This window comes from Hyperoodon ampullatus (genome assembly GCF_949752795.1).
Source record: "Hyperoodon ampullatus genome assembly, chromosome: 13".
NCBI lineage: Eukaryota > Metazoa > Chordata > Mammalia > Artiodactyla > Ziphiidae > Hyperoodon > Hyperoodon ampullatus.
The window spans coordinates 76,077,954-76,089,429 of record NC_136926.1 but is presented as its reverse complement, the minus strand read 5'-3'; the positions used below and the strand labels follow the sequence as shown (position 1 = coordinate 76,089,429).

At 44.0% G+C, this 11,476-nt stretch overlaps 1 protein-coding gene across 1 annotated transcript in view; it reads right to left on the bottom strand.

The window, feature by feature from the left end:
- Window positions 1-237: 237 nt before the first annotated feature.
- The window catches only part of CDH20 (cadherin 20), a gene marked incomplete at both ends in the record, with an annotated part of 58,199 nt that continues 46,960 nt past the window's right edge, over window positions 238-11,476 (bottom strand). Inside the window, 3 exons of the mRNA XM_079718269.1 lie at window positions 238-743; window positions 4,849-5,100; window positions 10,949-11,066. Of these exons, the coding sequence (XP_079574395.1) occupies window positions 238-743; window positions 4,849-5,100; window positions 10,949-11,066 (876 nt within the window). The remainder of the gene's footprint in view (window positions 744-4,848; window positions 5,101-10,948; window positions 11,067-11,476) is intronic.

Below are 11,476 nucleotides of genomic sequence, written 5' to 3'. Positions count from 1 at the left end.
AATTAAGAAAGAAGAAAAGGTCATTGGAGATTCTGCCCCCCTCTTCCTGTGTTTCCTTTTGATTATTTAACTTAATCTAACCAAGTAAAGCTGATTCAGAGAGAGCTCCGCTCGCCCGCTCCCCCCGCAACCTCACTCTCCAGCACAGTCTTGCTCTTGCGGTTAGCGGCGCCTCTTCCGCGAAGCCTCCGCCTCAGAACGGCCGGGTTTGGCCGCGCGCCGGCCTCCCGGCTTCCGTCACCACCGGGGCGCGGGCCCCTCCGACGCCCCGTAGAGCTCCGCCAGCTTCCGGAAGCGGGGCCCCCAGTCCGTCAGGAAGTCGAAACTCTGCTCCGAGTCTGAAGTGGCCGACTGCAGGGAGCTCAGAGACCCGGCAACCGAGCCGTCCCCCTCGAACATGTACGTCTGCAGGGAGTCGAAGGGCGCGGCCCACAGGTCCATGTCGGCCTCATAGAGTTTGGCCAGGACGTAGCTGTGGACGGTGCTGTTGACGGCGCACGTCTGAGGCACGTAGCGGGAGAGGCTCTCGATCTCGGGCAGCATGTCCTGCCGCGTCTTGGAGGCGCCGCCCGCCTGCGCCTCCCGTGGGTTCCACATGGCCGCGATGTCGAAGGCCTCGGTGTCCTCCTCGCCGCCGCCCTCGTCGTCGTAGCGGACGATGTTCTCGTGGATGTTCTCCTCGTCGTCAATGATGTACGGCTGCTTCCGGTGCCTCCGCATGGACAGGATGAGCAGCACCAGCACTGCCGGAAACACAGAGGACCAGGTGTTGGCGGAAGAGCCCCGGCCGTGTGGGCCGAGACCAGAGCTCAGGTAGGGGAAGGGCTGTCTGGGTGGGGAGCGCAGGGTCAGTGTTTGGATATGTGACCTCACAGGGTCTACGCTGTTCTCACTCTTCCTGCACTGTTGGGGAGTCTGTGGGCGAGTGAACCCTACGTGACATGATTCCACGTGGTTTAAGTAGAAGTTGCATGTAGAGGCTCTGCACACACCTTATCGCTTTGAAATGTGTGTGCGTTTGTACACCCAGCCACCCAGTGTAACATCTCATTAACAAAGCACGAAGCCCTGTGGCCCGCCGCGGAGTATATGCTAAGGATCAGATCATGTTTTCTGACTACTTAAGGACGAATATGTGTTTCTCCATTATAGTGTGAAAACCTTACTCTATAGGTGGAATCCTGCTTTTTTACATTAGCCTCTCAATAGCATCCTACTTTGTAAATATACAGTGGACGCTGGAACAACATGGCTTTGAATTACTGGGGTCCACTTAGCTGTGGATTTTTAAAAATAAATACATACTGCAGTACTACTGCAGTTGGTTGCCGCAAATGCTGAACCGTGGATACTGAGGGCCGACTATAAGTTATTCACGACTTCAGGGCAGGTTTGAGCCCCTAACCCCACCCCACCGTTGTTCAAGGGTCAATTGTGATCATATATTAATTAATATGAGTATAGACACATGTGTTAAATATGAGCCAAAGTCATAGTCTTTCTATGTTTTCTCCAAAAAATAAGAGAGCATAAATGACCATCTTTGTCCAGTTAACTCAGATTCCTCAGAAAAGCCTTCCATTAGAGAGGAGGTTGTGACTTTCTAGGTCTACGGATGTTCATGGAAGAGAGGGAATGAGCAGTGACATTTTATATAATTTATCATGTTATCAAAGACGCACCACACTGTTAGATGTGCCCTTGCAGGTTTGGATGAAATTTTATCCCAACATGTTTTTTTTTTTCCCCCCCCCCAGGATGTTTTCACTGCGGTTTAAAGGAGAGATGGAGGTAATCCCATTGGACCATTTATCTCTGTGAGTAAAAATGTTTTCCAGGAAGTGTGTTGAGGTTTTGGCTGTAGAACTGCTTTTTTTTTTTTTTTTTCTAGCATGCTTTGTTACAGCTGGTGAACAGTGACAGCTTGACAACAGTGCAGAATAAGAGCCCAGTTTATCCAAGGGGTAGGGGGGAATGGAGTACAGTCATATGCCCAGTAAGATTATGGACTAACTTAAAAAAATAACAATAATGGTTTTTTAAACTTGAATGTGGAATGTGCTTTTTGTAAATTGCAGTTAATGATGTTAATACATGATATTTTCCTGAATAGCTCGGGTGACAAAATGCACACACAGGAAACAGTTATATACTCTTGTATTTTATCTCTGTGCAAAAATGTAACTCATAGACTAGAGGACTATGGGATTTCAGAGAAATGGACTAATAGGACTTCAATGAAGTGGGGGCTTGAACTGGGCATTGGAGGTTGGGGTGTGATTTGGATGGATGCAGGGTGGAGAAATGGGATTCTGAGTGAACTTGCTGTGTTTGTGGGATTGAGTAAGGAGTTACTAAACTCACATATTTTTTAGACATTATCTGAAGCAAAACGGAAACAAAGTAGAATATGACATGATTTCTGTTTTTACAGGCATGCAATCTAAGGAGATAATAGACATTAGTGATTAATATGAAACAGGTGGTGAAAGGACTATCCTAGAGCTGCAAGAGTTTTGCAGAGAACACAGAAGCAGGGCCCGTTAATTCTTCCTGGGGACCTGGGAAAACCTCCACACAGGTGACACTGGAGTGCCAGGTGTGGTATTTCAGAAAATGCTTGGAAGCAATATTAGAAAAGTCTTTGAGTTTGTACTGGAAAGAATTCTGATGATATAGAATTAGGCAGTTTATAGAACTCTGAAAAAAAATAAAGATTGCTATGTATCTTATTTTTAGGTAATCTTATTTAAATATCAAGTATTACATAACCCCCTGAAAATCACATTTTGGGAAAAATGATCCTACTCAGCTGAAGGGCTTCCCTGACAGAAGAGAGTCAGTTCTAGAGATGTTTATTCTTTAGGATCTATAGGCACAGTGCATAGGGCCTATGAGATTTTCTAGGAACTAGATACGTATTTGAAACATGGAAAAAAATCCATAGTCAAAATTAATGTGTTAATATAATTATCCACAAAATGTAGTATTTCTTTGACAAATCAACTGCAGTTCAGTCTTACTCAGTTTTATGAATTATATTTAACGTGGGATGTACACTCTTAGAAGTGAAAGTGCCTAAAACCCTGAGGATTTTATGACAGCTTTGCTCGGTTTAGGTCCTGAAAACTGTCTGTTTATTCTGCGCAATTCCAAAGGCAAGACATAATGGGTTTGGGAGCACAAAATAAATCGCCCCTTGCACACCACTTCTAACTTGAGAGCCTCTTTGTGCCAGCCTCTTTAAATCAGTCCCTCTGAAGTGGTGGCTCCTTTTACTGTTTGTGGGCTAGGGTGAGCTTATAATGTAGACATTTTCCAAAGATAGAAGTAAGGACAGCCAGACTGGAAATTTCTCCTAGGAGCAAGTTTCTTCAAAGGCCTCTTTCAGGGTGTCCTGTTATGCACTCAAGGACTCGCAGTGCCACCTTATGGACACTCAGGGAATTGCAGGAGGGTTTTATTTGTCAGTACAGAAAGGGACCAGAAGCCATAACAATCCTCTCTGATCCAGGGATCCAAGGACTTTGAAAGGTTACTTCTTTATACTGTTTTTCCCTTCATGTAGCACTGAACTACATGAAGCATATTCCACAGACCTACTAGAAATTCAATCAAGCGACTGACATTTTAGTTAGACCTTCTTTCTTTGGTCTGACTCAGTCTCTTGGTTTGGAGGTAAACCTGGCATCAGGGCTTAAATTCTAATTTTAATCCTCAATGCTTTACTCTTTTCCCTTACTAGGATTTCTTCCATATTGAATAATATTACTATCTACTAAGTCTGCTTTTCTCTAAGCAAAATACGTGTGCTGTGAATTATTTCAATCAGAAGAGTTGGGAGATATGTACAGATATTTTTTTGGTTTCAGGAATTGGTTTAGATGTCCTACTGTTTGTTTTGAGTGTGGATTTTGAGGATAATAGCATGAATGGCCTTAGTGCAAGGGAGTAGGGAGCAGCTTTGCAGTATGACTTTAGATGAAGAAGAAAGGATCCCCTATCCCAGTAGTGCTCTCCCACTGGCCTGTCATCACATCTTTATTTCACAAGTAGAGGCAAACTGGCCCTGGTTAGAGGCCATGGTACCCAGGGAGGGGGGGTGCTAACGCCCCCAAACAGCTTACCCTCCCAGATATCCATGTGGTTCACTCTGCCACTTTTTTCAGATCTCTGCTCAGAGGTCGTCTTATCAGTGAGGTCCTCCCTGACCACCCTAGTTAAACTGGCACCCACCCCTGTCTCCTGTCCTCTCAGGACTCCCTGTCCCTCTTCCCTTCTCTGTAACACTTACCACATCCTGAATCTGGGGATGAACATTTGGGAGAAAGGCCGTACTGCTCAGATACAGGGATGCGCAATGCGGGGCCTGCCTGTGTTTCAGCCCCGGCTCTGCCACTGAGATTTGGCCTTGGGCCCGTCACTACCTCTTTGTGATTTAGCTACTACTTATCTGAAATGAGGGGGTTAGAAGAGGTGATCATCATAGCCTGTCCAAAATTATTATTTAGGTTCTGTGATGTCAAAATGAACTTGCTTTATTTTGAATTAAGCTCTGTGAAGGCTGGGGCATTTCTCTTATTAATCCCAGCACCTAGAACAGCAACCTGGACTACAGTAGATGCTTGGTAGATATATGTGCTTTCATTTGGCCACAGAGGCCATGAGTTCATTGAAGGAAGGGACTGTCTCCAAGTTCTTTACTTTTTCCCAGCCTTACTCTCCCACCTTTTCAATAAGCACGGTGTGGAAAACCAGTTCTGGCCAGCTGTGTCAGGGTGATAACGGAATGGTATCTAAGTAAGCACTTGCAGGACCCCACAGAATGGAGAGGAGCCACTTACTCACCTAAGAGGACAAAGATGCAGGCCAGGATGGCGATGAGGGCGCCGCGGCTCAGTCTGACTGGGAGCATGTAGGCCTCGGGGCTGCAGGACAGGACGTGGCCATCGTCGTCACAGCTGCACACCTGGATGGTCAGCGTGCCCGTGCTGCTCAGCACCGGCTGCCCATTGTCCGATATCAGGATGGGCAGGTAAAAGACACTCTGCTCCTGCTGCCGGAAGCCAGACCTCCTAGTTAGAATCCGGGCAGTGTTATCTGAAGAAGACAGGGGTTCCAGGATCCAAAGAGGAGAGGGAAGAGGAAAATGAAAGAACCAACAAGAGAATGAATTTTTTGGATTGAGGAAAGCAAGGGGGCAGGAACTGGGTGGGGAAGGAGAGAGCAGGGACAGCATGCCCTGGAGGCGGTTAGCTACAGCCACCGCTGGGTTTTTTGGGATCAGCAGTTGGATTCAGAAACCAAGACTTTTGCTTGCTTCTAGGGAAAACCCTGAGGCCTAGGAGAGAGACCTGTTTTGAGAGTCTGTCTTACCCTTTGTGACAAAGTGCCCAGGGCGAACTGTCAGACTTCAGATCTAACTGAAATGTCCCTGGGGAAACTTGACAGAAATGAACAGTCACTGGCGACTTGTGGTCCCTGTTTGTTCTAGCTCAGCAGCTTTCCAAGGCCCTGTGCTGCTTTGTGCCCCCGGGAAAAGAATGCTGAGGAGCCCACGCGGCTGTGGCACATTGCTTATTTTTGCCACTTTGGCTGGAGTTCAAGTCTTCTGCTATTTTCTTTTATGCCTCTGAAATGCAGTCACCAACTCCTGTGCTTTCTGATGAACCTGCTTGTTTAGCAGAAGCTTATTTGAAATCCCCTAATCATGACACACCCTGCTATTTTCCGCTAATTGGTGGTCTAAGTTTAAGCAATTAATATGAATTTGGTGAAAATTCAATACTAGTTTTTTCCCCCAGTTTTTTTTTTTTTACATCTTTATTGGAGTATAATTGCTTCACAATGGTGTGTTAGTTTCTGCTTTATAACAAAGTGAATCAGCTATACATATACATCTGTTCCCATATCTCTTCCCTCTTGTGTCTCCCTCCCTCCCACCCTCCCTATCCCACCCCTCCAGGCGGTCACAAAGCACCGAGCTGATCTCCCTGTGCTATGTGGCTGCTTCCCACTAGCTATCTACCTTACGTTTGGTAGTGTATATATGTCCATGCCTCTCTCTCGCTTTGTCACAGCTTACCCTTCCCCCTCCCCATATCCTCAAGTCCATTCTCTAGTAGGTCTGTGTCTTTATTCCTGTTTTACCCCTACGTTCTTCATGACATTTTTTTTTCTTAAATTCCATATATATGTGTTAGCATACGGTATTTGTCTTTCTCTTTCTGACTTACTTCACTCTGTATGACAGACTCTAGGTCTATCCACCTCATTACAGATAGCTCAGTTTCATTTCTTTTTATGGCTGAGTAATATTCCATTGTATATATGTGCCACATCTTCTTTATCCATTCATCCGATGATGGACACTTAGGTTGTTTCCATGTCCTGGCTATTGTAAATAGAGCTGCAATGAACATTTTGGTACATGTCTCTTTTTGAGTTATGGTTTTCTCAGGGTATATGCCCAGTAGTGGGATTGCTAGGTCATATGGTAGTTCTATTTGTAGTTTTTAAAGGAACCTCCATACTGTTCTCCATAGTGGCTGTACCAATTCACATGCCCACCAGCAGTGCAAGAGTGTTTCCTTTTCTCCACACCCTCTCCAGCATTTATTGTTTATAGATTTTTTGATGATGGCCATTCTGACTGGTGTGAGACGATATTTCATTGTAGTTTTGATTTGCATTTCTCTAATGATTAATGATGTTGAGCATTCTTTCATGTGTTTGTTGGCAGTCTCTATATCTTCTTTGGAGAAATGTCTATTTAGGTCTTCTGCCCATTTTTGGATTGTTTCCCCCAGTTTTAAAGGGGATTAGCAAAATTGTTTGGTATGTTTCCACAAAGCTGATGTGTGTGTGTGTGTGTGTGTCTGTCTGTCTGTATTTATATTTGCCTAATGTAATGTTTTGGGATCTTTTTTAATCTATGTTCTCAAGTTTTCTTGAGTGGGTTTGACTTATAAATCAGATATATTTTCTGGAAAGCTGGTAACTTTTTCAGCAGAGGAAAAGTTTGAGAGATGTGGTAGGACGTATAATCAGTGACAAAGCTAACATCATCAATATGGAAGGTCCTCTGGATGTGTTTCACATTTCACAGGGAAGAGTCTAGAACTTCACAAAAAATTCTGAGAGTCTAACCAAAGTAAACATTATTCATACCAATATCAATATTTCTGGACATAATAAAGGATTATCTTTTCTACCCTCTTGAATTTGGGCATGTCTGTATCATTTGCTTTAAATGATGGAAATGAACAAAACTGATTCGTTTCACTTCCGGACAGCAGCATGTATCAATAATAGCTGGTATGTTATTCTTGTGCTCTCTTGCCTTGTTGTAATATATGAACGAACATTTGAGATGGAGAGCCAGGCAGCCTACACCTGGACAGCTGTCCTTGGTCGCCAGACCCACAGTCAGCTTTATGTGAGCAAGAAATTAATTTTAGTGGCGTTAAGCCACTGAGATTTTGGTGTTGTTTGTTCCTGCAGCCTAACCTAGCCTATTCTGACTAATACATAATTCCTTAGTTAACTTTTCCATCTCCTCCTCCCCCTGTTTTATCATGAGAGCAGTTGTTTTTTGAGTGCTTATGTGCAAGGTATTTAGACTTTACATGCAGTATCTCATTTAATCTTTACCACCATTTGGTGAGATAGTAATAATCTCACCCTTTTACAGTGAGAGTTAAGGCCTAGAGAGATTATGTAATTGGTTCAAAATCACTAATTTAGTAGAAGAGCTGGGATTTGAACTCTGGTCTCTTGACGCCAAATACATACTCCTTCCATTGTGCTGTGTAACTGCTTACTTAGTTTTGTAACATTAATGTTGAAAATTATTCAGCTAATTGAAATCTCTTCCTACTTTGGTACAGGCCTTTTCCCGCTTATTTCCTTCTCAGTGGAGAAAGATAGCAGTTGGTTACCAACCTGAAGATTATACTCATATTTCCACCTACCACACAATCCATCTCTTTTCTGTTTTCCAGATTTAATAGCTAAGTACTAGTAATTTTGCTTCACAGTTTCAGTTTCGTTTTGTTTTTGTCAGAAGTAAAGTTTTTCTCGAACAGAAATCTTTTTTATTTTTCATTTTAATCAAGGGCAGTTCATCAGACTTTTAGAAAGCCGGAGAAGAGCTGAATTTCATATAAGTATTACATCATGCCTACTATGCATCATAGATTTCTTGATCTCAGAATTATTTAAGATTAAGGAAAAAAGATCAGAGCATCACATTGCTGAGACTAGTCCTACAAAGGAGCTGGCAGAATTTAGCCACTTGCAAAATTTTGTTGAATATTATAACTGGAGCTTGAATAACCCATTTGGAAATAGTATCCAGGGTGACACAAAAATTTTGTGTGTGTGTGTGTGGCTAAAACAGGAGGTCTCAACTTCCAGTCCCAATTTTAATACATACTCTCTATTCCATGGGCCATTTACTTTCTTTCCTTATCTATCAGATGAGACAATGAGAATCATCAGAGGCATTAGTAACTTTCTTAAGACCTTAAGGGATTATTATAAATATCAAATAAAGCAAAGTATGGGGAAATGCGTGTGAAACTGTGAAGTATATGGACAATCCTTTTCACGATGCTTTGGGGATTAAGAAAGGCTTTACTTGAAATAGTGCACTGTTGTGTTCATAAATGAATATCATGTTTTGGGCACGGGAGTTGGAGGGCTTGACAGCAGATCCACCACATCAGATGTTGGTCAATTTTTTAATGAGCCTCAGTAAAGGATACTCGAGGGATAAATTGTCATGAGGAGATTAAGAGTTCATTCTTTCTATTGAAGATGTTCCGAGTAACGTTTTAAAAAAAAACCTTCCAAGAGATGAGCCATTTCTTTTTATAGTCATCAGGTTCCAGGGGCCCATCTTTTTAAGGTATTGGCTCCATGAATTGGTGCCCAAAGTCATTGGTAAGAAATTTGCAGGGCTTCCCTGGTGGTGCAGTGGTTGAGAGTCTGCCTGCCGATGCAGGGGACACGGGTTCGTGCCCCGGTCCGGGAAGATCCCACATGCCGCGGAGTGGCTGGGCCCGTGAGCCATGGCCGCTGAGCTTGCACGTCCGGAGCCTGTGCTCCAAAACGGGAGAGGCCACAGCAGTGAGAGGCCCGCGTACCGCGCAAAAAAAAAAAAAAAAAAAAAAAAAAAATTGCAGCATTTTGCTGCATATTGTTTCTGTATTGATTCAGACAAATATCAGAATGGAGGAATAGAGTGACACTTAGCTGAAAATTTGAAGAAACAGTATAATGTATTATTTTTTTCCCCAGGGTTTCTACTATGAAACCTATCCTAGGGAATTCCTTGGTGGTCCAATGGTTAGGACTCCATGCTTCCACTGCAGGGGCAGGGGCCCTGGGTTTGATCCCTGGTCTGGGAACTAAGATCCTGCAAGCCTTGTGGCACGGCCAAAAAAAAAAAACCTATCCTGAAGGGTCTGAAACAACGTTTTGCAGGAAGGGTTTCCAAGTGAAGCAGATAAATGAATAATTCAAAATTTGACCCAGTAAAAAATATCAGGATATTTAATTGTAGCACTTCTTTTTTTTTTTTTTTTTTTTTTTTTTTGCATTACGTGGGCTTCTCACTGCTGTGGCCTCTCCCGTTGCGGAGCACAGGCTCTGGACGCGCAGGCCCAGCAGCCATGGCTCACGGGCCTAGCCGCTCCGCGGCATGTGGGATCTTCCCAGACCGGGGCACGAACCCGTGTCCCCTGCATCGGCAGGCGGACTCTCAACCACTGCGCCACCAGGGAAGCCCAATTGTAGCACTTCTATTGTTATAATTTATATTACTCTTCCTTTCACAATTATCATAGTGATTTGATGATTTTATGTAGATGATTAAACGGGTGACTTGGAAGGATGCTTTCCATTTAGAAGAAAACAGGTTTGATATTCTCTAGTTTTAAAAGCAGAATATCGTGTGGGGTGGATTTAATACTTTAAGTCCCAAAGAATTGATTTTTGGACTAAGACTAGGTATGCCCAAATCATGACTTTTTGTTACCCTTTGTTTAGATTGTTCTAAAGTGACAGCACTTTAGAATTGGAATAAAAATGAGGCCACCACAGCCCAGAGAAGTGATGCCCTCCCTCTCCAAGGTCAGACAGGTAGTTGGTAGCAGAGTTAGCAACACAAGGGGTTCACTTGACAGATTTAAATTATTTTTTCACTTGCTCTGACCTTTCTCTGAAAATCTTCTGGCCAGAGCACAGAAGCCCCTCCTTTTCCCATCTGTGCCCAATGAAGAGTGTGCTAGGTCTGTGAACTCCGTAGCTGGTCTGAATGCTTTTTGGGGTAGAGGGGTCTATAATTCCATTCCAACAAAGATGTAGAGGGAAGCACTTTCTGGAACAGGGAACCCCACCTGACTGTTCTTTCTGAATCATTCCAAAATAATAAAGTGGTTTCGGTGCCAGAACTGCTGGTTGTGTTCCTCTATTTGTCCTTTGCTGTTAAGTAACTCAAGGGTTACTTAGCCTTTGTCTCCCTGTTGTTCTGGGAGCTTTCACTGTTTCCCCCTTTGATCCTTGCTTAGAAGTGTTCACTCAGGGTTTTCTCCTTGGGCCTCTTTCTTTCAGCTTTCTCAGATTCTTCCTGTAGTTAAAGAACATACAAACATGGCTGCTCTCTGTGGGGATGAAGGAAGCCTGTGTGCCTCGCACAGTGTCTGGCCCAGAGCCCGTGCTCAAATGTTTGAGCGAACTGACGGACTGAGTAAAAGTTTCAGAATCAGCAGAGGACGTTGTCTTTGATGTTCTGAAACAAAACTTTAATAAAAGACCATACAAATTAACATCGATGTCTTTCGTGCTGTTAAAGAGCAGGTGACCTCTGACACTGTTTGCGTGGTATAGTAACCCGAAGTTTCCAGCCCACGCTGTAGAAAAGCATCGGTAGCCAACTGATTACCTTGGTTGTCCCTTACGGTGAAGTTGGGGTTGTTAGCAGCCTCAGGAGCCAAGCTGTAGTAGAAGTGCTGGCCATTGCGTGGGTCATCTAGGTCCACTGCGCTCACTGTCTGGATCAGCTGAGGGAGGGACATGAAATCAGGCGAGTCAGAGTCAAAAGAAAAGCTTCAAGGGCAGGGGGGATCCCAAACCCTGAAATCCAGTAGCAGATTGTTATACCTAATGAGGACATCCTGAAACTTCCCTCGGCAGTCTCTGTGCCATCACGCAATGCAGAACTGAATTTTGGTTTATTGGGCCTGAGTGTGTTCACAGGCACAGGGTAGATGATACCTAAATGCCTCAGATGTTAGACGTCGCCGTAACACACTATCCTCACCCCAGGTCTGGCCCTTTTTAGGCAGTTGAAACAGAAGACTTTGAGTGAAATAATTCTGGGATGCCACAAGGTCCTGCCTGTTGCCCAGTTTTTTTGGTCCGCTCGCCTCACCTTCTTAGCCTCACATTTGGGTTAATAGTTCATGGTCAG